Raw genomic sequence first — 27288 nt, 5'->3', positions numbered from 1 at the left:
GAGATCTATGAGAGTCATGGAAAAGCGTTTTACATTCATAAAGGGAAGTATAATATCTGAAACCACTTATCATGCAGAACAATTCCAATTCTTTGGAAATTCCCTCTGGACAGAGAGAGATCTGGCTAGTTTTGTCAATCATGGACTTCAGGAAAATATTGAAAATCGACCTGTTCTGCCTGGCACAGGGAAAAAGGGTATGTTGAAATTGAAGGCTGGATCTGCAGGTGTGATTTTTCCAGGTTTTATCTTTTGGGGTGTTCCCCTCCCCTAAGATAATGCAGTTCTTCTGTCATTTTTATTTCCTTTTTAAAATTCCATTTTATCTCAAGAATCATAGCAGGCTGGCTGATTTTTATACATTTGCCTTTTCCACAAAGCAGAAATTAGTTGCCAAATATTCTAAATGTATCAATAGCTAAGTCCACAATAAGAGGGGATGGTGTTTTTTTTTTTTTTTACTATACTACCATAGACCTCCTGATGTCATTGAAATTAAAACTAATCCCACACCAATTAATTCTGAAATATGTGCTTGGCTGCATGAGAACTGGCCTTTATTGACTTGTGAATATAGCAATGCTATCTTCAGAAGAGAGTATTGGTAGCTGAAGGTGGAATTGAGAAATCATTGGTGCTCTCTGAATTTAGTGCTTTTCTTGGGCATCTAGATTAACACTAACTACCCCAACAATCAAGAAGTAAACAATATCCCAATCAAGGAATCACCAACACTCTCACCAACACTGACAGAGCAAGCCATAATTTGGATGAAGTGGAGCAAACCCCACTTCATCCTAGCACTGATGGTGTTATCTAGTTTGGTAATGAAGCTTCTGCAAGAAAACCATCAAGTTTAGAGAGCACCAAGCAGCCCACAATCTTCAGGTATTTACGAAATTATATTTATTCTAGCTTTCTCTTGTATTGTGCATAGATATTGGAGATTAAAAAGCCTGAGGTGCCAGGAAGGAATTCATTGCACTGGCTTTGTCAAGTTAAATTAGCTACGATATCCACATATCTTGGAGGATGTCTGGATAAATGAGATCAAACAATTTGGACTTAGTTCTTAGGAAGCAGAATTTGTTCAGAAAGCCAGGGTGGTGTTACAGTTAACCTGGAGCAGGGGATTTATACTCTACTCCACTCTACTTCAGCCATGAATGCTCGTTTGTGGCGATGCCTCAAAAGCTGGTTGTGGTGAAAAGTTGGAATATAAACTTCACAATGAAATGAAATCATACCCAATTGACAGATAGACCTAAAAAACAAAGATGGATATGTTTAACCTTTATTTGTTTACCACAAATAACTTTACACTTATCAAGCTAATACTGCAGAGAAGAAATTTTTTAAAAATAATAAAATATCTGTACACTACATCTGTTACAAATATAGAGGAGGTTTTAAGTGGTTGCACATAGGTATCACATGCTCTACACCAGGGATATCCGACCCTGGCAACTTTAGGACTTGTGAACTTCACTCTCAAAATTCCCTAGCCAGCATGGCTAGCTGGAAAATTCTAAGCGTTGAAATCCGTCAGTCTTAATTTTGCCAAGGTATGACACCCTGCTCTACAACACTGTTAATACATACAGGACTAGAATCCAACAGAGATTGCCAGTAATTGTTAACTGACGGAAGCTTTTTCTCCCTCTATCTGAATGTCAACTAATGGTATCAAGAATTCCTGTTGAACCAAACTGCACTGAACTACCACCACTCTAAGACACTGTATGAGAATAAGCTGTGTTAGTTTTTGGTAGCCCAAAATCCAAAGGGGTCTTGATAGCACCTTTTCAGATTAATACACCTCATGAAAAGACTTAAGATTTTGTGAATTATTGGTCCCTTCATCAGCGGCTTCATCTTGCTTATGCCTTTTTTTATAAATGTGCTAAGTGTGAAAAGGTGCCACTCAACCCCGCCTGAATTTCTGCTTTCTAAAATTGAATTTCTGATTTCTAAAATTATCTGAATAACGCCTATTATGAAGATATTACAGTCCTCCACTTACAAACATTCCCTTAGTGACAGTCCAAAGTTACAAGGGCGCTGAAAAAAGTGAGGTACGACTGGTCATCACGCATAACGATCATCACAGCGCCCCCATGGACACGTGATCAAAATTTGGGTGCTAGGCAACCTGCATGTGTGTACAACAGTTGCAGCATTCCAGGGTCAGGTGATTGTCATTTGTGATCTTCCCAGAGGGCAAAAGTCAATGGGGGAAGCTGGATTTGCTTAAGGAGTCTGGGATTCACTTAACAATTGCAGTGATTCACTTGAACGCTGGCAAAAAAAAAAAAAAAGGTAGTAAAATCCTGCACAACTCACTTCACAACCACCTTGCTTCACAGTGGAAACTCTGGAAACAATTGTGGTTGTAAATAGAGGACTACCTTGTACTGGTATCTTTTCTCATAGTTTTTCTAAATCAGGTTTGCTTAGGTTGAAATGGACCCCTATTCATTCAGCAGCAATTATGAAATAGTTAATAGCTTATATCAGGGGTCTCCAACCGTGGCAAATTTAAGACTTGTGGACTTCAATTCCCAGAATTTCTCAGCCAGGAACTCTGGGACTTGAAGTCCACAAGTCTTAAAGTTGCCAAGGTTGGAGATCCCTGTCTTATATGGTTTCCTGAAGACTGGGCCTCTTGAAAGGGAGGGAGGGAGGGAGGGAGGGAGAAAGGAACATCTGTTTTTCTTGGTAAGACAAATGGAAGAAATTAAATCCTCTGCAAAATGCTATCCTGTTTTACTTGTAGTCTCTGTCAACCCTGAAGCTGACCTGACCATCTTGGAGCTTCAGTGTTGCCACACTGGGGCTAAGGGATAAGGGGATGGGGTTAGAGATAGCTGGGGTTTTGTAGCCACAACAAAATACTTTCTCTGGGGAACCAAGGACATTCTCACACCTGGCCCGAGGGAGGAGGAGTGAGGTCACCAGGCAACTAAAGAGCATCTTGATTGGACCATGTGACTGACTGACTGGGGTTGAGGGAAAACCTTTAATTAGGTGAAAACCACAGGAACCTTCAGAGTCAGTTTTCATCAGATCTGTGCCAATATGATATATCCAATAAAGCTATTACTTGAGGAATCCATCTGCCTCAGAGTTTTGTTCTATTACTTGGAACCCTGTTAGCCTCATTTGAATGCTTTTATTTTATTTATTTATTTTTACTTGGGGGAGAGAAATCCTTGCTCCATCATTCGTTTGGGTGATTTTCCTTCACACTCTGATCTATAGATCTTTTCAAGAACCAAGAGAACAACAGTACATACATACTCCATGTATGTAAGCCGTAATGCAGTATTTTTCAGGTACTTGAACACAGGACTGTAACCAAAGTCTGTTTCATTTAGGAGTTTTAAAAAGTAAACTATGCTTGGAATTGGGCTGCTCTCTCAGTAATCATTTAGTATGTTTAAATGAGCTATTACACTAAGTATAATAATAGGATCTCCTGTACTGAACAGGTGATTGGACTAGATGATCTCTAAGGCCCATCCCACCCTTACTTTCTATAATCCTACGGTCCGCTTGTAAATTGGTATTTTTCTTCATTTTTCTTTAACATCCCAGTGGTATTCTTTGGGTATTTTTAAAATGCAAATCCCAAAGATATATACTTAAAATGTTAACACAAACAAAATAAAAAAAATTAATATAAATACATTATACCCCAACATGCTAATTTGGGATAATAACTGGGAAAGGGGACATTCTAATACATTGTCCCAATTAATGTTAGTAGGTCTTTTAATGAGGTATTCATTCCTATATAAATAAAGAAAAAAATATAGTTATAAGGAACAGTACTTTCCAGAATTTCAGTAATTAGCACATGAAAGCAGCAGGCACAGACAGAACATAGCTAAACAAATTCTCAAAAAATTCCCCCTAAACTAAATTACAATTATTTTTTCCTCATTGGCTTTCTCAGTTTTTTCTATTTCCAACTAAGGGCAGTAATTATATTTTGAGTTACATTTTTAAAATCCTGCTGAACTATTGCACAATTTGCAAACTGTCGTAACACAAGAACACAGGTCACCCTGTTTAGTAATCACAAGAGACCCGCAATATGTTCATTAAGTCACTAAGCGGTTGCTAAGTGAAACAGAAACTGTGCTTATGATGGTACTTCAGCTTTCGTTTGCTTAACAGACCTGCAAAAGATTGTAAATACAAGGACTGGTCATCGCTGTCATATCTGCAACTTGTTGCCGTACAAGGAAGTCAATTGTTAAGCAAGGGCTACCTGTAAGATTATAAGGCAAAGATAGAACAGAAAATGACCCAATATGCTTCTCTACCTCAGCCCAATACTGTTAATTTATAATCAGTGGTTGTCACTAGGAAAGAGACAAGTGAACAAGGTAAATGTTGAAGTGTGTGTGTGTGTGTGGGGGGGCATTCTCTTGCCTTAACTTGCTGTTTGTTTGTGTGTATGTGTGCACGCGTGCATTGGATTTCTAAGCTTCAACTGAGCCAAGAAAGGTTGTAACATGGGGCAAAACCCATTTAACAAATGTTTCACTTAGCAACAGAAATTTTGGGCTCAATTGTGGTTGCAAGTTGAGGACTACCTGTAGTAAAAACAGTTTGGGTCTTCTGCAGTTACAGAGCCTTCAAAGGCTGCGAAGAAGGATCTCGGATCTGTGTCTTTGTTTGCTGTATGAGAACTGCTTTAGGCCACTTTTTACTAACCTGCTAACACAAGCATCCGTATGAAAAGCTACCAAATATTCTAAGTATTATAATGTTTTTAACTAGCTGGTTTAAAATCAGTGGGTCGAGCTTTCGCTTTCTTTTTGTTGCAACCAAGCATTGGAAATATTAAATGTATTTTTAGAAGCCAGAATTTGGGATCGATCTTTCCATCAATAATTTTTAGGTCATTTGTGATAATGAGATATATTACAGTGATGAAAGGCAATTTGATCCCACAAAGAAAGAAGAGAAGGTATATTGTATTCCGGGGGACTCTGCAACAAGTTAAGTGTTACTACCACATATGTCCTGTCTCCTAAGGAAATGTCCTATTTAAGAAATAACATGAAGATCAATTCAATTCAATAGTTCTAGGAAGGATCAGGAAACTTTCTTCTTTTAAAAAAGTGTTTTTCTTAAGCACTATTATTCCAGAAAACAGTTTGTCTCAGATCTCATGTTGGGCACAGGGATATTAATAAAATTGAATCAAATGAATATATATGTTTGAGAGCTTTAACTTAACCCTGGCTAAGCAATAGCCAAACATTTGTGTCTTCCAGAGATTACAGAGTTCCAGAATTCCCCATTACAAATCCCTTATCACACAACATGCACCGCCAGATTATCACACCATACATTTCCTCCTTTCCATTTCACTTTTTCTTACTCTGATTTTATTACTACCGCTTTCAAATTTTGTCACTTTCTTATCCTACAGAAGCCAATCTCTGTAATTCAACGATATGTCTAACCATGGATAAAAATAAGACCATTCGTTATTTTTCATCCCTGATTAAAAACAGCCTGGCAGCAAACAAACTCTCATCTCATCTTTGGAGACAGGACTTAAGAGAGAACAGTCAAAGTCACAGTTCCTTTTGTTCTTTTTAGAAGAGCAACAGCTTCCTCATGGGTGACCCCTTCCAAGCTCTGCCCATTGACTGCAATGATCTGATCCCCTCTTTTCAGGCGCCCGTCTTCTGCTGCTGCGCCCTGCAATGTTTAAAAAAAACAAAACAGATTTTATTTTACAGAATACATACAGGGCGTCCAACTGAGGCCGCAGGCTATACCATAATCTTGGCTTTACATGTAACTGACCCCAACCAGTATCATTTATATCATTGTCATCTTTTAACAACCCCATAATCCCTTGCAGGATGGAATCTGGGCAACTGAATGGAGCTGGCAGAGTGTTTTAGTGGCCGGATGCCCTTCCTGTCACCACTAACCAATATGATTCATATACCATGGGAATTTTTGATACAATGAGGTTCTTAACAATGGGCTGCTTTTTGCATGAGGACAACATCAGGAATTAAGGTTTTATATACCCAGTATTCAATTCTTAGAACTTGTGATCTTGTTCAGCTCAAATGTTTCTTCATGAGAGTCCTCTTGCATTAAACAATGAGTCATAGCAGAGAGAACCGTAGGACATTATCCTGCAATTCCTTTAATGCAAATATTTTTATTTGTGGACAAATTCTGCATAATAAACAAAATCTAGGTCATTCCTACATATGTATGTATGTATGTATGTATGTATGTATGTATGTATGTATGTATGGTATTCAGCTTTGTTCGGGTATTTTCCCACGTCATTATAGTTGTGCTTTTAAAGTTGTAGCAACGTTTCAGCAGAATCTCATCTGCCATCATCAGGCTTCTGTATTGTGTTTGTCTGTGAGTCAGACTTTCACAGCCGTTTCAGTTTTAAATTTGGGGCTAGCCTGCTGCTGTGCCAGAATGTTTTTTTCTTCATCCTGATTTTTTTGTCTTGATTGGCTGGCAACATTGTGTTGCCTGTATTGGAGGCTTTTTAGTGCGGCTTGGCTCTGAGTAAACGGACGGCTATCATTTATTAGGAAGCTAGGTTTCATCTGGGTGCCTGGTTGGGGTGTGTTTGAGCTGGAGGTATTGGGGGGGGTCTGTTTGTGCCCAGGTGTTTGCTCGGCTTGTAGTGTGGAGATTTTTTTGTTTGAGAGTGCAGGCTTCCAGATAATTGACAGTCTGGTGGAATCTTCTCTTCTATTCATGCTTTCAGGTCTTTTTTCAATACAGGAACACAATGTTGCCAGCCAATCAAGACAAAAAAAGCCACAAAACAGACAGAAGATATTAGAAACACCAAACAAGCAGAACACAGCAAATTCCAAGACCAATAAACACAGACCAAGACTCCCAACCAATCAGGATGAAGAAAAAAACATTCTGGCACAGCAGTAGGCTAGCCCCAAATTTAAAACTGAAACAACTGTAAAAGTCTGACTCACAGACGAACACAATACAGAAGCCTGATGATGGCAGATGAGATTCTGCTGAAACGTTGATACAACTTTAAAAGCACAACTATAATGACGTGGGAAAATACCCGAACAAAGCTGAATAACACCCATATTCTAAACCGAGACTACTCCCTATAAATATAGATAGACAGACAGAGTTCCAGTTTAGCATATGGATTTACAAAATTACAGATGCACAAAAATGAAAGGCGGCCTTGGAGCATGTTAGATGCATGAGGTTTAGAGATAACAGTGCCCTGTTTTAAAAAGAACTACAATAGTGAAATAAAATCCCACTAAATAGGAGGCATTATCAAAATTTCTGGGTTTTTTTTCCCTTTTTGTTCCCATCAGGCATTCAAGTCAGTGCATCACACATGTAGTGCAAGATATGCAGGACAAAGTTAACAAGACATTAAAGGAAGGTAAGAGCTAGAGGTGAGACATCTCATATTTTATAGATCGGCAGTTTTCAAACAATGTGGCACATGCTGGTACCCTGCAAAGAGTCTACAGGTGTGTCTCTCAAACAGAACCCCACCTCCCATGGCATCACCACAGGTGAACTGTCTCTATTTCTCCTCTCCAGCCCCAGGACCTGGGATGTCATGGGATTTCAGGTTTCGCTACCTGAAAGTCCTGCCTGTGAAATGCATGCTATGAGGTGAAGAAAGGTTGAAAACCTCTATTTTAGATGGCTTGGATTGTATAATACCTTGGCCTTTGGTCACACCAATCCCAGATGGAAGTACACTTGAAGGCAATGGTCTGCCTCCTGCTGTCTTAGTCATCTAATAATGATTTTAGATTATCTATATGGATGCTAAGGATCAACATCGACTTGATACTTTAGAGAAGACAGAATGGACCATGTCAAAGATTTTAAACAGAATATCTAGTTGGCAAATGAATTTGGTATCAAGTTCTTACCTTTGCAAATACTGTCTTAACATAAATGGGCAGATCTCCGTGAGGACTTCCGTATCCACCTACAATGCTAAAGCCCAAGCCATCGGGTCCTCGATCCAGAGTGATGGTTTTGTATTGGGGGGGCCTATCACACACACAAAAAGTTGTCTCACTGTTTTGCTCACTTTAGTAGTAGATCATTAAACATGCTTGATTGTCTAACATACATATGTACAAAACAAACTAAATATTGTATTGTATATTTCTAGAACTATATATGTGCACCAATTTATAACCTTTAATGAAGACGTTTTCATCTTGCAATGAACTGATTTGGGCTGACAATTCCCATCCTCTTCTTCCTTATTATTTATTACCAGTGTTCTTGTATTAAACGTTTCAATGGCATATTTTTGTTATGTTCACCAAAATAATGGAACCTCAACTTCCCTAACCATAAAAATCTTGACATTCAAGCTTGCAGTAGACTGTTGCCAATTTTAAGTAAAACTGAGACTGAATTTAAGTACATTTTCTTACTGTAGATTTGACAGAGATGTTAGAAAAATCCACATTAACCATTATTAAGTTGATAAACTCACCCCAAATCATCCTGAAAAATGCTGCTTGATGTTAGACCAGAAAATGTTAGACTAGATGTTGGTGGATCCTGCTGTTGGCTAGTTATGACACTGACATCTCCACCAGCTACAACCTGCAAGTTAGCGTTAAGCATAAACAAATGAGTATATAGATCATTATATGGAAGAGGGATACAGCTCTGCCAAACAAAAATTGATCTGAATTTTTATATTCTATATGTTTTAGAGGCATACAGCTATATTCAATATGTATCATCAAATTTCATGAGAGGCATAACTATACCTACAAAAGCAACTGTATATTTGTTTGGTTTTCTTCTGCTCCTATAAGTGTTTGGTTTGTCTTCATTTCTCAAATAATATACATAGCCAACTACTGAACTCAGTCACTCATTTCCACTTCCTATTTATCCTGTCCTCAAGTTTAAACTAAGCCATGGGTTTTATTGCTATGTATTGCAAGCTTGTTTGATTTTAACATTTGTTCAGTTTCTCTTCCCTTTTTCTTTTTCTCTTTTATGACACTTTTTGGTTGAAACATAGGTCTAGGTAGTAATTGCTCTGTGCATGTTACAACTCAGCCCTTTTAGTTACAGAAAGAGTAGCTTATTTCTGAGCTTGAAGAGAAATCCAGAGAAAGCTGCATATTTGATCTGAATGGAGGGAACTGGGCTCCATAGCAAGCTCATTTCTCAATTATACATAGTTGTCGACCTAGAACTGTAATGGAACATATCCATTATGATTAGAAACGGTGATGGCTATTAAGGGAGATGGGCCCTGCTTAATGACACCCCCTCCCCTGCTTGCTTTCCCTGATGTGGTCATTAAATGAATGTGTGGTTAGTTACATGGGTGCCTCAAGTGTGTGGGAGGCCCTGGGAGATTTAGTGCAGGTTCAGTCCTGCCTGTACTGGGCTTCCCAAGGCCTCCCCAAAACTCTGAGGCATCCCCTGATCCACTCCCTGACCCTCAGGATCTCTGCAGGCTTCAGCCACTCCCAACCCCAGCCACTCAAAAAAGCCTAAAGCCAGATATGAGAAGCTGCTGGAGCATGGGGAGCTGTTAGAACTTGTAGGCCCAGGATGGGAAGAAGGCCTGGCCCACAAGCTTGGGTGGCTGAATGACTGGGTTGGGAGCAGGCCAAAAGGCCTGCAAGGAGCAGATGGGATGGGTCAAGGAAAGGAGAGGGGGGTCAGCCACTGCAGCATCCTTGTGTCAGTCATAAGGGTAAACAACTATGAAAGGCACTGCAGCTGCCATAAATTTGAAACCAAGTCATAAGTAGCTTTTGGGGGCTCTTTACTAAGTGAAGGACTACATGCAAATCCCTAGGCCTCCATAAATACACATGGCATATAGACAAGACACTATTATTATGTCTAGTTGCAAATAGAACGTAGTCTCTAAAGAAACACATTCCTGCTTATAACCATTTTTTAAACACCTAAATATAGCAATGATAGCCAGAATGTTAGATTTATGATATAAATGCCCAAGACTGGCTGCTGGTATGATAACATTAGCCATATGTCTGGTTTCCAAATAAAGATGTTTAGGACATTTTTTACTGCAGCTGATCACACAGAGGAATGAGCTAACAGACTTTTGCACAGCAGTGGGTTGGACAGATGCTTGCCTATTTAAAGCAAATTTACCTGTGTGATGATGTGATCAGCTGCAAAATACCTTGTGCTTCAACTTATGCTCCAAATGTACCTTAAAAGACACACTGATTGCAGATTACTGTGTAGCTTTTAAAAGGCATCATAAATATAGATGTAGAGAATAAAATGAAAAAATATGGGTACAAGAGGCTGAAGCATTTTTAAGTCCATAACGATGAGATATGGTTATCATCTCAAGAAGCCTTTCAAAGAAGAGAAATGATAAGCCACATAAACTTGTTTGACTTATGCAGATTTAGTGGTTTTTTCTGAGGGAAATATAATGAAAAACAAGAGAAAAAATGGAAAAGGATGGTTTTACATGTCAATGGTTTGCTTATGCTGAGATATGAAAAAGATTTAAGTAGTGAGAATAATTCTGGTTTCACAAAAATGAGAGAACTGAATTTGAACTGAATTTGTGTTCTAAGGAGGAGCATGTCATTGCCAAGTTGTGTAAAATGAATATACAAGAAGACTTTGTGATTAAAGTCTTCTTCTTTGGGATATAAAATAATGCTACATCAGTGGGAAAACATGTGGACTATGAGATTACAATTTACTTTGAACTCCAATTTGAAAGATAATTTCTATAATATAATGTATCACTGATAATTTAACACCTCATAAATTATCAAAGATGTATCATCGTCAAACATATATTGGAAATGTAATCAGTCTGAAGGTACTTTATGTCACCTTAAAACAAATATACAACTGAAGCAAGATGTTTTCCTTTCAGATCTGATGGATAAACAGCTGGGAATTGTTCTATATACAGTATAATAACTGTAGCCAGACTTCTCTTTGCACAGAGATGGAAAGAATAGATGCTGAAGTTAATGGAAATGTCTGAGATGGCAAAATTGACTACGTTAAAGACTTCGTCTAACTTTCTTTTTCTATGTGGAAACCACTGATAGATAGATAGATAGATAGATAGATAGATAGATAGATAGATAGATAGATAGATAGATAGATAGATAGATTTGCTAAAAACCAATACAGAACATATATAGAATATAAAAATGATATATTAAGTTTGTGATTTGATGATTAAGTGTTTATGATTATAGAAATATTGGATACCATTGAATTTTTGATATATATATTTGTAACTGTATCAAAGAAAGTTGAAAGTTATTTTTTATTTTCTATTGTTTTTTTAATTCCTTTGCACCTTCTCTTCTCCTATGCTTTTCCTTAATAATTTTGTTTGTTTGTTTTATATTTTATGTTTTGCAGAAATTTAAGAAAGTATTTTTTAAAAAAGAGAAACCAGTCCAGAGAAGATGCCTCCGATTCACTGTAGTATAAGAAGAGGAGGAGAAACAGCCTATTTGCAAGATTCTGTTATTACGACCAATTTCAATAAAAATAATCTCAAGCCTCTTGTGCAGTTGATTTCCAAATCTGACCTACCTTATGGGGATGAGATATGATTCCAGACAGTCATCACAATATATAAATCATAATATGAATAATTGTAAGATGAATTCTACCGCCTTTACATGTTAATTTGCAGGCAACTTTCCTACCTGTAATTCAATGGTGCCCAAAGCATTCTTCAGCAAACTGACAGCCTGGGAATGAGTCATGCCTTCAGTGGATGTCCCACAAATGCTCACAATCCTGTCTCCAACCTGGATGATGAAAGTGAGATTTTGGGGGGTGGGAATCCATTATACCAAATTATTCCAAAGTCATTAATTAACACTTTCTTTCCCATTACATTGTAAGCACAATGGTGTTTCTAAAACAAGCAAAATTATTATGGTGTCTCAATATATATCACCAAGCCATTGTTCAATGTTAATAATCGAAAATATCTTCCATGTTTCCAAAATTAAAAAGTGGGTCTTGAATATAATAAATTGTGGTTGCCTTAGTTGTAGTAAATAACTCATACTTGGTTGGATTTCGGCCTTGTGATATAAAACTGTACTATTTAGTGGCTTAGTGTGTACAGATAGTTTTTGTACAATTACAATTGTAAATCACGATGTTAAGTACGGCATTTGTGTGAAAGCGTCTGACTTAATGACCTTTTTTGCCATGGTTGTTAAGTGAATGTGGTGGTCATAAACCCACTGGTCATTATGGGTCATTTTTTTGCCAGAAACCAGAAGTAAACATCACTTTCTGGGGAAAACATTGTAAATAGTAGTCACATTACTGCAGGACACTGCAAACAGTCATAAATGTGGGCCAGTGGCTGAGCATCCAAAATGTGGACACATGACTGTGGATGACTGAGTCGTAGTTAGTTTTTTGGGGGATCTGTCGTAACATCAAACAGTGGCTAAGCAACCAGTTGTAAATTGAGGACTCCCTGTAAATATCACTGACAATACAGAAACAAAAACGGCATTCTTTTCGTTGGATAAATTGAAGAGTTGCTCCCATTTGTTGGGTTGCAGTTTTCACTGGATCTTTCCAACCTGAATCACCTCTCCTACTTATTGGTGAAGCATCTTGTCCCTAAGATGGCATTCTCTTTTGCCAAGTAAAGGTGACCTTTACTTACATTAAATATGGTCAACCCTCATGGAACTGAAGGTCAGTTTGCTCTTTTGACTGAAGCTTCTTGGCTCCTGAAGACAACAGGTGATATGGTAGTGCATGTTTTGGAAAATTTTCAGCTGTTTTTGTCTTTTGGGGGAAGATGGGGGGATTAAAGTATAGATTTATTCTGGGATTCATAAAGCTTTTATTAATTTATTCAAACAATTTATATGGCTGCCCCTCTCACAACAGTGACCCTTTTACAACCTCCATTTTGCATCTTTAACCATCAAACAAACAAACAGTCATACCACTGTGTCACTTAAAATTTTGATAGCTGTTCTGCTGAACTTCAATAATATGATTGGAGATGATTTGGAAGCCATTAGAGGCCACAAGCAGCCAACAAACCACCAGTTACTAACCATTGACTTATTTGATTAACATACACATAAAAACCACATTGGATCACATTACTTGAAGTCTCTCAAAACATTTTCTCTTTTCTTCTTACCCTCAATTTCTGGGTTTGTGCTGCAACTCCATTTGGGTGCATCAGGGCTATAAAAATGGGAACATCACCAAGAGGACTTCCTACTCCCCCAGCAATGCTGATTCCCAAAGAATCTGAAGGGGCCTGTTAGAACAAAGGCAAACAACAGAGAGAGATGGGCAGTTTAGAAACAGGAAATATCAATAAATAAATGTTTACTTTGTTCTGTTGGTAGAGGCAGGTTCTAATTATGACAGATCAGCTGGCTTTGGCTTAATGTAGAAGATAAAATGAAATTTTAGATGTTAATATGATAATCCTACCTCCCAAGAATCGTTCCTGTATTCCGATGCATGGAAGAGTAATTATTTTTAAGCCCCTTTTCAAAACCCACGGCCACCAAAATGGAGTCATGATTATTGCTAGAAGGAAACGTGGATGCCGTTATCCAGCTTTCTTTGGTGTGTCAGCTGCATTCCTATCTGCAGCAGATAGGAGGCCTAACTGCTTCCTTTATTAACTCATGACTCCTCACTATTTACCTGGATGGCAATCACTTGGCATGAGGTTACTTTTGAAGATCGCAGTGTTTTGAATTTATTACACTTTCTTCGGAAATAGAAATCATATTAAGGCCTCTCTTTGACTGCCTTCATAAGCATTCAAGAACTCCCCCAGAGAACACTGAGGCTGAAAAAATACTATCTGTGCTTATTGTTTTGCTTCATTTCTATTTAACTTAATTACTTTGTTTACCATGTATTGACCTGGAGAGTCTGTAAAAATTTTTACTTCTGAGATATTCTGTGTGATCAAAAAGAAAACAGACAAGGGTAATTATTTTTCTCAACTCCATACTGGTTGCAGATTATGGGATGTTTTAACTGATCTAAATAGCACTCCAAAATGGGAAGGCTATAATAAGTATTTGAATGAATGGCTCATTTTTTTATGTCTGTAAATGGAAGAGATTTGTGAACATTTGTGAAAGCAACAGTAGAGGGAAATGCAGAAGAGAGAAGTAGAGAGACAAGGGGTAAAAGGGAGGGAGAAGATGAGAGGGAAGAAAGGAAAGAAGTTATAAAGGACAGAACAAAATATAGAGAAACAGGGCCTATTTAGAGATAATGGGTGAAAATTTAATGGAAAAAGGGATTCTGCAAAGGTACATAAGATAGTATTATATTAGAAACAAATTTTGACATTTTGAGAACTACAAGGAAACATTAATACAAAATATATTCATATCTTTGGTTGATTTACAAAAATGTCCCATATCTTGGTTGATTTCAGCATACATTAGCTTTAAGTTTGAGTCCTTCTTTGTTGCCAATATCCTTTGTATCTCATGAAGAAACAAACAAAACATGAATGTTTAAATGCCATTAGTACACATGAAATACACCTTTTCATTATGAATTTTAGGGAAGCAGTATAATCCTATAAAATCATGCTCCCTCTAGTGTATGTTTTTACCCACAACTTTAACACAAGTACGCTTGTTCCACCTTGCAAAATCTAATATGAAGTGGCCTGTTAATAAACAGCAACTTCAAAACCTATGTCTAATATTTCTTTTTTTAAAAAATTGTAACTAAATCCATTTCAGGAGGATTTAAAATGTAATGCCAGTGAAAATTAGAATTGGTTATCAAAGCAATTTATCTATCAAAACTTTCTCAATATTATAATATTGAAACAGTACTACATACTAAATACAAAAATAAGGAAAATGATTATCTGCTATTTCCTAGTTAAGTCATTGGTCTACACTGACTTATGGCAAATAATCATTCAAAAATAGTTTGAATTCTAGCCAAAGCTACAACATGGGCAGAGCTACCGACTCATCATACTTGATGAAAAAGTAATCACTCAATCACTGTGTTTGATTAAAGTGAACACAACTATTTGTGAACCTTACCACTGATGTTATTTTAACATTAGCAGACTGTTTTCATCAGAGCTAATTTGCTGCTGAAGACAAGATCACTGGGAGCTCAAGGATTTGAGCATCAACACCTGAAGGCCCAGGTGGCACCGCCATCTATCTCTAATGTCCTCTCCAAAGCAACTGGGTATAGAAGAATCATGCTTCTTCATGAAAATTTCTATAGTGGAAAGGAGGCAGTGCAGCTTACCTCCTTTCATCCTTTTGCACATTTACTTTCTTTAGAAAAGTATCCTTCTTTAAAGCAGGTTTTTAAGTTTGCTGTTACTCTTGCTTTGCTGGTGCATGCACGCATGCACGCAGAGAGAGACAGAGAGTGGGAGGGAGGGTGAGTGAGTGGGAGAGAGAGAGAGAGAGAGACCTACTATGTTATGTTTCAAAATGTTTATGAACAAACATCGCCCATATGGGCTACCATGCAAATTGTTTTGCATCCTCAAGGGAGTTGTGGGTTTCCATTTCCTGAATAACAAGCCTGCCCTGTTCTGTGGTGAACAGACTCTGAAGCTTCTATCAAACTGAATCGTGTGCCTTGTAATATGAAGTGGATCAGGAAAGTACCAGATTTTTTTTAAAAAATAATGATGTTAAAAAGAAACCCTCCCCTGCAGATGCCTAAATATTCATATTATGAACAACAGGTCTCCTTTTAAATAAAGAGAAAAGGCAATAATCATAATTCTGAAGGATAAAGGGATACTTAAGAACAAAGCTTATGTCTTCTTAATTAAGGGAATAATCACCCCAAAAAGTTAGAAAAAATATTTTTAAATCTTAACCCACAGGATGAAAAAAAAAGTGATGTTGTTTAATATAAATTCAATTTTTTTCTTTTTTAAACCTAGCTTTTCACCAAAAATTTTGTTCAACGTATTTTCCTCCAAAGCTTTTTTATTTTATTAAATATGCTGGAACTGGCTTACCTTTTTTATTTCAACTGTTCTCAGTCCTTGTATTTCAGACGCCACTATTAAAAACACAGAAATTATGGTTGTAATTTTTTATTTCAAAACTACTTAATTTTCATGCATTTTAAAAGGCTACCTTGTTTTTAGAGCAAGATATCTATTGCTGAGAACAGATAACAGTACTATCTATTTTCAGCAATAGATAGCTAATGTTTCCAGGATAGACATAAAAAAAATGGTTTTAGGTTGGGGCTAATCTCCTTTCTGCAGTACTGAAAAAATGCTTTAGTTATATTATAGAAATGCCTGGAGGAAATATCACTTACTGTCTTTGAACCTCCACGGATATCTGGACGCTTGGCAACCGTCTGGAACTTATGACGGTTGCCACGTCCCCAGTCACGTGATTGTGATTTGGAACCTTCCCTGCTGGCTTCCCACAAGCAAAGTTAATGGGGAAGCCAGCAGGGAAGGTCACAGGTTGTTCAGTTAAGTCTCCTCACCCATGCCAGCTTCTAGTCCCTCTGCACTTGCTTCAGTGCCCACCCACACACCCTTGTGCACCCTTCTAGAGCTTTGCGCTCGCACTGGGCCTCCACTATTATCCACCACCTCACTGAGAGTTCTTCAGCTTACACTGTGCCCCCTTCCCAAGTCTTGCTGTGCTCATGCTGTATCTCCCCCGCCATTCATGCATTTTTCTCCACAAGCAGCAATTAACCTAAGCCTTGTTATGCTTGTGTCATACCTTGCTGAGCCTCACTGCATTCATTCTGCGCCTCCGCCCCAGCCCATGTACTCTTCCCGAGCCTTGCCACGCTCACACCTCTACTCTCCCACCCCTCGCAAACCCTTCTCTAACCTTCCTCATCCAGATGCAGCCATCCTAAGCCCCACTGCACTTCGACCATGGCTCCCCGGCCACCCGCACACTCCCGTGCACCCATTTGCACCCAGCAGCAGTCACTTACCTGTTTGCTAGCCTGCTGGTAAGGTACCTAGGATTTGTGACTTCCTGCCAGCTTCCCCACTGACTTTGGTTGGAAGGCAGAAGGAAGTTGCAAGCAGATCCTCACTTAATGTCCCACAATCCTTGCTTAACTATTGTAACAGACTGCCATCACTAAGCGATGCACTCACACAAAGTGACATTTTACGACTGCATTGCTTAGTGATGGAAATTCCAGTCCTAATTGCTTATAAAAAAATCATTTTAAAATTGTTAGAACATCGTTTATTTTATAGCACAGCAAAATATCATATAATAAATAATATAAGTAATGACTACTGAAACTTACAACAATTCTTCTTCAGAGTGCTTTCGTAACTTTCAGGCAGGTTGGATCCACCACCTGGGAAACTGAATGATGTCAGGCTGCCACTTCCTTCACTGACCTTAGAGAATTACATCAAAATTATTCTGGAATCGTTGTTTTTTTTCTAAACCAATACTATCTAATATTTTAGCATCACACATAATTTTTCTGGAAATATACCTACCAGTTTGGATCCAAGACATGGTTTCTATAAGAGCAAAGATAAAAAATCTGGATCTAAAAATAATACAGGCTACAATATATTCAGCTATAACAGTGGATTTGGAAAATTGTCTGGTCTGGTTTAAATATTAGACACAGGTAAGGAGAAATGTATTTGAAGAAACATTCGTGATTCCATGTGACACATAATTCTTTTCCTTATGGAATAGAGTTCTTAAACAATTATCCTAATGGGAGGTATTGTAAAGTCATTAGAAAGATGATGATAAATTCTACCTCTTCTACCCTTACACCACTGCAGTTCTGAAGATTCACTCTGCTTTAATTGTGATAGCAAAAATTATAAAAATGACAATTTGATGTTCAATGTATTGGTAGATAAATTTTGACATTGTGAACCAATCTCCTAAATATCACTTTTACAGATATTTAACGTGGGCCAATTCAACCAGTTATGGAATTTAGTTGTGGGTTTTAGTATCTTTGATAACATTCTACAAAAAAATCATGATGGAGCAAAATCAAATTTTCCTTGTTTGCTTTTTGAACTGATTTGACTTTTTTTCCTAAATGAAATCAGCGCAAATAGTTACAAACCTGGCTGCTCTGAGACATTCTCCTCCCTGAATGGAACAAACTTGCCTTTATTCTTCCAACTTCTAGTTTAACAACACCTAATGAGCACTAGGAAGAAGACATAATTGGTTAGACAACCGTCTTGATCAGGGATTTATAAAGTCATTTCTTAGTTGAAAGGAAAAAAGCCTGCTATTGGATACAATTGTCAGCTGAATTTTTTTTTGCATAATTTGTATAATAGGATCTATCAATTTTGGATTGGATGACTCAACCCTAAAATCCCAAGTGGGCAAAAATATTTCTCATGTTTCACACCTATTATGTTCGTTTAAAGATCTGTCTATAACCATCATTATATAAACCTGCTAACTATTGGAAAACCATTGTTTAGCAGCAATTGTAACAAATGGCACTTCTTCCTTATACAATAATGGTAATCCTTGATTTATGACCACAAATGGGACCGGAATTTCCGTTCCTAAGCAAGGTGGTTGTTAAGTGAGTCATGGCCAAATTTACAAAGACCAAATTTATTTTTGGTCAGAATCGTTAAGCGAATTACTGCACTTGTTAAGTGAATCATGTGGTCTTTAAGCGAATCTGGCTTCCCCCACTGACTTTGCTTGGCAGAAGCCAGCTGGGGAAAGTCACAAATAGCAATGATATGGATGCTGCAAGTATCCTAAATACATGCCAGTTGCCAAGCGCCCAAATTTTGATCACATGACTGTGGGGATGCAACAGTTTTAAGTGCAAGGACAAGTTGTAACTCACTTTCTTCAGTGATGTTGTAATTTTGAATGGTTAATTAATGAATGTTTAGTTAGTCAAAGACTATCTATACTTAGAATGAGAGATATCCTTAACAAACAGTCTAAGTAGACATACCAAAAAAAACCACTTCAATGACAAGATACATCAAGAGTAAACTGTTTGACTGCCCATCAAGGAAGGAATCAGCTCAAAATCTAATTTTAAAATCCAGCATCAATTTCTTCAACTCCATCATGATGCTAACAAAATATTATATTATCTCTTCACTTAGCACCGTTAATGAAATTTAACGTCTAACACCTGACTTATTTTTCATTTTGACCACTGAACACTCAGGCTTCCTTGAAGAAATTGTCATTAAAATAGAAACTTTTTTCAACTGGTACCACAGTTAACGTTAAATCTAAACAAAATATCATGTATAATTTTAATAGCAGTGAGTACAGTAAAAAGATTTCTAAACTAAACTACTAAATTCACTCCCTTCATCTAATTTATGCTGGGAAACACATATGGTAGGATTAGCATCACTCATTAAAAAGTAACAAAAATGAACCCACTCTTTGTTCAGTGACTAAGTTCTATTCCAGCAACCAGATTGTTAAATAAAATGGTCACTAAGTGAACATGGGAATGAGACAGACAGAAAGAGACGGGGAGAGGGAGGAGGGATGCTGCAAAAGATCATTGGCCATTGCCATCTCGTTCAAATAAAATCTCATGCAGCTATACCATTGTTATTCACATCAGCATGCATTATTGTCAAGAGTGTTAAATTTGGTCATAAAGGTGCACATTGATTGGAAAATGAATTTTTTATTACCGTTTATGATTATCACATTTGTAAATGGTTGCTAATTGAGGGAGTCATTAAATGAGGAGTATACAGTTTCTGTAAACACAGGGGGTATATTAAAAAGGGGTTGCAATCCCAATACATTTATCTGATTTTATCAAAATAATTATACCAAAATCAAATCAAGGATGAGCAATAGTTGGGGTTTCAACCAAAAAGGGTCTAGATCAGATTCTGATAATATCATTTTATCTCAAATCTAGTGTACCTTTAATAAGGCTGCCACTGTCTCCTGATTAGCGTTTCGAACATCTTCATCATTCACCATTAATATCTGGTCTCCTTGCATTAACCTTCCATCCAGATCTGCTAAACCTCCTTTGACAATGTCCGACACAAACACTCCAGTGTCATTTCTACAAATGCAATATTCATGTGTGTTTGTTTTATTTAGTTATTTACTTGGACTCTTCTATACCGTCCTGTCATATGTCTGAATTGATTTATAAACAGTGCAGAGCTTTATAAACTGAATTCTTAATCTCTATATTTGTAAATGGACATTCTAATTCAGTTTTAATCATTCTTAGAACATACATAAGAGGTATATAATCATGTGAAATATAATAAAATAGTAATAATCTGTTTTACTTAATATTAATTTTACATTTTTATAAATTTGTGACAGATATTTCTACATATTTCATACATGTATATCTCTTTTTATAAAAATCTGTTATTATTAAAATGTATCATAAACTCAGAAATTGAGAGCCAGGATTATGTCATAGGCACTAAATAAGAAGTACCTCTTAAAACCCATATAGATTTTTTTCTACTACCATAAACACAAGAGAGTGTTAAGGGAGACACAACTGTATTTAGTGCTAGCAGGGAAAAAAATCCTGTAATCTTCCCATTGGGGTGGATTGGCTTGTAGGATATGCCACACCTTAAATTCAAGAGTAGTGATGGGTAGACAAGGAGGCCATGCTGGTGCATAGGCTATACAGAAGTGATAGGGAGGGTGGTATAAAGTACAAAAACCTTGTCTTAGTCATCCAAAAGACTTGAGATTTTTTTTCTTGGACAAAACTTAGAACAATCCAAATATTCTGGGTAATGGTTCTGTTCGTCTATGATTCAACCAGAATAGTTTGACTGAACCTTTAAGCCACACACTGTGTCTGTTTCATCCACATTATAACATGTATTTTCTGCTTTGTATGCACTCCTAGCAAATAAATCCCCTAATAAGCTGTTTTATTGGGTTGATCTGAAAATATATTTTTTTAATACAGAAAGTAACTGAGAATTAAACAGGAAGCCAAGAGTACACTGAAACTAAAACCCAACACCTACTATTTAGTTGGGTTGCCTTTTCTTAGAAACCTTATTTTTGGCAACAAACTATAGTCGGTAAGAGTTTCAGAAGATCCTCTCTGTACCTACCTTTTCCCAACAATACTTAATCCAAGTCCTTTGCCTGGTTTCTTTTGTAATTCAATACTCAGTACATCATACATGTCTTCTTCTTTATATTGGGCTTCATCCCTGTAAACAGTCAGGCGGACTTTCTGTGGTGTCTGTCTGAGAACATTTATAGCTTCATCATGCGTTGCATTCCTTAGGTCAATACCATTCACCTAAACGAAGAGATGATGAATGCTGAATACATAGATCGCTGACTACAAAAATGACATAGGTCTCCACAACTGCCTTTCTCCACCCCTCCCCAATCATTTCTATTTTCTACACAGAAGGATACCGTAAGTTGTATAATGTTCAATACGGTACCTCTAAGATTTGATCACCCGCCCAGAGTCTTCCATCTTTGGATGCTGCTCCTTCTTCATAGACTTCGTGGATAATAATTGCTCCCTGTAGATTTGAAAGATTCTGTCACTGACTTGTTAAGACTTCTTTACCATGTATTGCAACTATCTTAAGGAAAAGAAAAGATTTTGAACGTAGGAAAACACACGCACACACATATTAAGATTCAGAAGTCTCTATGCAAATGTATTTTTAAATAGGTTTCCTATGCCAGGGCTCTCCAACCTTGGCAACTTTAAGACTTGTGGATTTCAACTGTCCTATGCTACAGTATATGATTAGAAACAAAAGATGGAAATGCACCAAGAAGGGGTGGGGGGGAGAAAGAGAAATAAGATCTTAATTTTAAAAAAGGGATAGGTTTCTTCAGTCACATCCAACTCTATGTGAGAGTATTAATTTCTGTTTCCTACCCAAGGGAGCCAGCAATGTCCAAAGATGCTTCCACGATCATGTGGGCAGCATGACTGTATATCAAAGCATGCAGAACACTGTTACCTTCCCACTAAAGTGGTACCTATTTATCTACTCGCATTTGCATGCTTTCGAATTGCTAGGTTGGCAAGAGCTGAGGCAAGTAATAGAAACTCAACCTGTCACAGGGTACTTGAATCTCAAACTGCCAACCTTCTGGCCAACAAGCTCAGTGTCTTAACCATTAGACCATTGGGCCTCCTTGAGACCTTAATTATGTACGTCTTAATGAATAGTACAAATCAGAACATTTAACATAACATTACAGAAAAATTATACACAAAAAATAAGAAACATTGACAAGAAACTGTTAGAATATGATAAAAAGAAGAAAAAAATCTAAACTTTAAAAACTTCAGTAACTTATGAATTCAAAAACATATTTAATACAGCTAGGAATGAATAGGAACGAACTGTAACAGAGATGTGTAATTTTTACTGTATTAGTGATTTATGCACTTGTGGGTTTAAATTTACTTCCAATAATATACCTTGTATTTGAATGCATTATTCAAGTCACTTTATATAGGTCTCAAAGTTTAATCTTACATCCAAATATCTGAGAATAAGTGCTGTTACATTCAAGGGGACATTGCTTTTTGTGTTAGAAATGTTAACCACAGATTGTATACGAGTTACAAAAGCTATTTTTACCCACCAGTAATGTGTCAGCTCCTCCCACAATGCTCAATCCTAGACCAGTACGTCCCTTGGAGATACTGATTGTTGTTTCATAACCTGGGATGATTGGACAAGTGGCTGGGTCAGAAGTTAACATAGCTGGAGTTGAAGACCTGCTTGAATCTAAAAACACAAATTAGAGGAACTGGTTATAATCTATGATTCTAAGATACCTTGTTTTACATCAAGAGTACCACTTTACAAGCCACATTGAGAGTAGCTACCACATAACTTGGGATTTATTAAGTCCATGGATACATATGTCCTCAGTAGAATTAGGATATACCAGAACATCAACAAGTGTAAGGTGTACACTTCTCAATAAAGTTTTCATTTTAAATGAAAACCGTCTTTCAGGTATACTTCTGCAGTATTTCAGCACAGTAGTATAATAATGTATCTCATACTGTGACAGAGCCATGGTTGACCATGAAACAAATCCAGTGATAATTACAGTTGAATGCATTTAATGATCATACGAATATTACTACTTAACAATTAGTTAATTATAAAGATAGTCCTCCACTTACAACAGTTTGTTCAAAGTTACGGCATTGAAAAAAGTGACTTATGACCATTTTTCATACTTATGACCATTGCAGCATTTCCATGAGCACGATCCAAATTCAGACGCTTGACAACTAACTCATATTTATGACGGTTGCAATGTCGGAAGTTGTATGATCTCGTTTTGCAACCTTCTGACCGGCAAAGTCAATGGGGATGCCAGTTTCACTAAACAAATGTGTTACTAACTTAACAACTGCAGTGATTCACTTAACAGATGTGGCAAGAAAGGTCGTAAAAAACAACTGTCTTGCTTAGCAACAGAAATTTTGGGCTCAATTGTGGTCACAAGTTGAAGATTACCTGAACCAAAAAGGCCAAAAAGAAGAAAGGGAAAGAAAATTAAAACACAATACACTGGCCAAAAGGAACATATTGATTTCTACATAATTTGCTTAAATCTTACAAAGGAGGACATTTGAGGTACCAAGTCAAAGATGTATAGGTCAATGGTGGCGAATCTTTTTGGCACCGAGTGCTGAAACGGGAGTGCATGCCCCAAACTGGTTGAGCAGCTCCCTGCCGCACACGCATGGGAGCACTGAAAACCGGAAGTTTAGCTTCCCATGCGTGCGCCGACCACCTGGTCTTCTGGTTTCTAACAAGCATGCGTGCGCAAAGACCAGCTGGGGTGCTGCTTCCCGTGCGTGCAAAGACCAGCCGGCCGGTGCGTGCATGTGCACTGGGGAGCTGCTCTTCCGGTTTCTGGCACTCCTGCGTGCATGAAGACCAAACCCGGAACCCAGAAGAGCAACTTGCCACTTCGAGCACGCGTGGCATAGGTTCATCATCAAGGGTATAGGCTAATGGCTGATTCAATATTTGATGTGTTTATGCGCATACATACACATTGATATGAACACAGTGCACTTTTTTCTAACATGGAGTAAATGAAAATTCTTACTTTTAATTAACTCTGGTTCTGGTGACTCAGATGATGGGACAATCTGTGATGGCTGGATATTGGTTCCCTCGCTCAAAGTGGTGCTGTAAGTTGATAATAGTGGCTGGGGAACTGCCAGACCTTCCGGTTCAACTGAACTAATAGTGAGTTTCACATTGGGCTTTGATGTTTTCAGCAAACTGATAAACTTGATGAAATAACAAACAGATCATAAGAAATATTGAACAAGACAAATTACCATCCCCAGTCTTCAATGAAATGTGAGATAGGAATTGAATTTTAAAAATTGAACAATGCTACAATCCTAGTCCCATAGAAAGTTTTTAAATTCCACATGCCCTCCGGCTCATCCTACTATCTCTCTTCCCATCTTTTAGTTAGAGTTGATAATTTATATTTCTATAGTATTTTATTTTATATGCATGTTTTTATATCCCTGTTTTTTATCCTTTTTAACATATAAGCTGCCCAGAGTTATCCTGTGATAAGATTGGCAGCCAAAAGTTTTGATAAATGAAAATAAAATATATAATGAAGTGTTTCAGCTTATGATAAAAAAAAAAATCTTCAAAAGTTGCCTAGGGTAGTCAGTCATTGCTCAATTACCTTTTCTATAGGATAGCCCACAACAACTTCATCATCCACTGCTAGAATTTGATCTCCAACCTTAATTCGGCCATCCTGAAATCAAATAAATACATTAACACAAGTCAAGGAGGAGGAAATGTAAATTTTTATCATCTTCAGTGTCAAGTTTACCTTTCCTGCTGCGCCATGATCTGTTAAGTTCTGAATAACTACACCATTAAGTGTATCTTCTTCACCAATAGCAATACCTATGCCACCTTGATCCTAAAGAATCACAAAGGGCAACTACCATTATTAAAGAGTTTAACCAATGACAAAATGATACTTTAGGAATTCTGTCTTAGCAAATTCTACATAAATAAAAATTTAAACTAAAATTTTCAAACTAATATACAGATATTCACTTTAGGTTTTACATTTCTCAGAAACTTAAAAAGCATTTGTGAAATTTAAGCACATTAAACAATGTTTTCGTGGTTGCTTACTCATATCTAGGTATCTCTGTATGCAGTGGTGGGATTCAAATAATTGAACAACTGGTTCACCCAGGGTCAGGTTAGCTGTCATGGAGGCGTAGCCCACCCGCGTCCTCCAGCTGCACCACGCAAGCGGGGGCGAGCCTCCCATGATGGCCATCCTGACCCTGGGTGAACAGGTTATTACACACACACACACACATACACGCACACTATCAAAGTGGATCCTGGGCGCTATGCTGCAATGGAGAAAAGGGAGACAGAGAGAACAGCATGAGGGAAGGAGGAGGAACAGGGAGAAGAAAGAGGGAAAGCGTTCTTCTCCTTTCCTCGCACCGGACACTCTGTTGCCCATTTCTTCATTGCAGTGCAGCGCCCAGGATCCACTTTGATAGCAAGGTGGTGGTGGTGGTAATTTAACAATCGGTTCATTTGAACTGGTGCGAACTGACTGAATTCCACCACTCTCTGTGTGTAAATAAATACATAAATAAAATGTGAGGCGGTTTATCTCATTTGTACCTTTTGCATCAGAATAAAAGAAACTTTCTGCCAGAAATTGATTTAAGACTACAGAGATACAAACAGAACATAAATGCACGTATTTACCTTAGGCAGTTCCACATTTTGAACATTCTTATATAAAGTCAGATCTATTGGTAAATTAGAGCTTGAAGTGTTCACTTCCCCCTAAACAAAATAAATATGTTAAAAATATATATTTACAACAGCTATAAAAGAACCACGTTTAAATTCACTCAAAGTATCTCTATGAAGTTACTTCTAAACTAAAACTGGGTCTGCCTTTTGATTATTTTCAATGAAAAACATTACAAGTAGCAATTTTTTCAATTACTAAATTAAGATGAATATTAAATATGCATTGTACCTCTTCGTGCTGAACCATCCCTGAAGATGAAGATTCTGATGCCAGTGATTTACCAGGACAAATAGCCATCTGATGGATAGCACCTTTGTTTCTATCATACAAAAAGCATACAAGTTTAATACTATAGAACTGATGTTGAAGGTTTTCTTTAAGCTTTTAATATCTAAATAATAACTTTTTAATAAAAAAAATCTACATTATTTATTTATTGATTTAAGTCCAGAGGGACTCCAAAGTTAATACCTGCAATTCTGAAAAAAGGTATATATGTAATTCAAGAAAACCTTTAGCAATGCTTTGATGCCCTTCCCATTATCTGAAAGATGAACTGAGACAAGACTAAAAGATTAAAATACTAAACATTTCTTACCTGATAAAGATTATTTTTACTTTAGAAGGTGCACATTTGATGATTGAAGATGCATTCTGATGTGTTTTTCCATACAGAACTTGTCCATTTATCTGATCAGCATGGCACAAATAGACAAGAATACACATTTCATTATTTTTTCCCCAAATCAATTCTTTCACATGCAAAGCTGATTATTGTTATAATTGATTCAGTGACTAATTATAATTGTTCACTAATTAATATTGTTCTTCAGCCATTCCATTGTGGATACTAATCCTGCAATATTTATTATTTTCCCTGTTATCAAAATCCTAACAGCTGTTGGTTTGTACTGGCCTCTCTCTTGGATTGGAAAACGCCCTTTGCTTGATTGCAGTGGTTTGGCTGACATTGAGAACACCATCATTAATTTTTACTAATAATTCATAACTTATTTTTTGCCAAATGAAAACAAAGGCATGGAGGAGCAGACTGATAAATACCAATAATGGCAAAAAGATTTGCAATCAGACTAATTTATAGCTGCACAAGAATGTCTGAATATTTTGCTTAAATTTCCAAGTTTAATCATCTTTAAGTTAATACCAAACGTATTCCAAAGTTCTGTTGACAGAACTGCTTCTGGCAGCACAAATATAAAAGAACAATTCCTCTTCTCTACAAAGTCTGTTATGGAGGTTGCCTTTGAACTATCCTCATGCCTGTTGTTTAAGATTTTTTTTTTGTAAAGGCCCCATTCTATACATCATCAATGTCCAAGGTATAATTTGTAGATATACATGAAATCTTTGGACCCACAAAGATTATTTTCATGCCTTC

At 37.1% G+C, this 27288-nt stretch overlaps 1 protein-coding gene across 19 annotated transcripts in view; it reads right to left on the bottom strand.

The window, feature by feature from the left end:
- Window positions 1–1280: 1280 nt before the first annotated feature.
- The window catches only part of MPDZ (multiple PDZ domain crumbs cell polarity complex component), a 97325-nt gene continuing 71317 nt past the window's right edge, over window positions 1281–27288 (bottom strand). For 16 of the 19 annotated variants that reach the window (XM_087957678.1, XM_087957691.1, XM_087957690.1 and 13 more), the window contains 19 exons: window positions 26488–26579; window positions 26118–26208; window positions 25838–25918; window positions 24924–25016; window positions 24771–24845; window positions 24165–24351; window positions 22671–22816; window positions 21500–21583; window positions 21155–21348; window positions 19971–20118; window positions 18151–18237; window positions 17555–17578; window positions 17353–17449; window positions 16070–16113; window positions 13217–13339; window positions 11736–11840; window positions 8531–8643; window positions 7950–8073; window positions 1281–5724 (listed from right to left, as the gene is read on the bottom strand). In XM_087957678.1, coding sequence (XP_087813804.1) covers window positions 5578–5724; window positions 7950–8073; window positions 8531–8643; window positions 11736–11840; window positions 13217–13339; window positions 16070–16113; window positions 17353–17449; window positions 17555–17578; window positions 18151–18237; window positions 19971–20118; window positions 21155–21348; window positions 21500–21583; window positions 22671–22816; window positions 24165–24351; window positions 24771–24845; window positions 24924–25016; window positions 25838–25918; window positions 26118–26208; window positions 26488–26579 — 2055 coding nt within the window. In that variant the 3' untranslated portion in view covers window positions 1281–5577. The remainder of the gene's footprint in view (window positions 5725–7949; window positions 8074–8530; window positions 8644–11735; window positions 11841–13216; window positions 13340–16069; window positions 16114–17352; window positions 17450–17554; window positions 17579–18150; window positions 18238–19970; window positions 20119–21154; window positions 21349–21499; window positions 21584–22670; window positions 22817–24164; window positions 24352–24770; window positions 24846–24923; window positions 25017–25837; window positions 25919–26117; window positions 26209–26487; window positions 26580–27288) is intronic. The other 3 variants (XM_087957688.1, XM_087957695.1, XM_087957699.1) reach the window with 1 other exon arrangement.

Source organism: Notechis scutatus, chromosome 2, assembly GCF_049901735.1.
Source record: "Notechis scutatus isolate UNSWTSFEM ecotype Mainland chromosome 2, rNotScu1.2, whole genome shotgun sequence".
Taxonomy (NCBI): domain Eukaryota; kingdom Metazoa; phylum Chordata; class Lepidosauria; order Squamata; family Elapidae; genus Notechis; species Notechis scutatus.
This window is presented reverse-complemented; position numbering and strand designations above follow the sequence as displayed.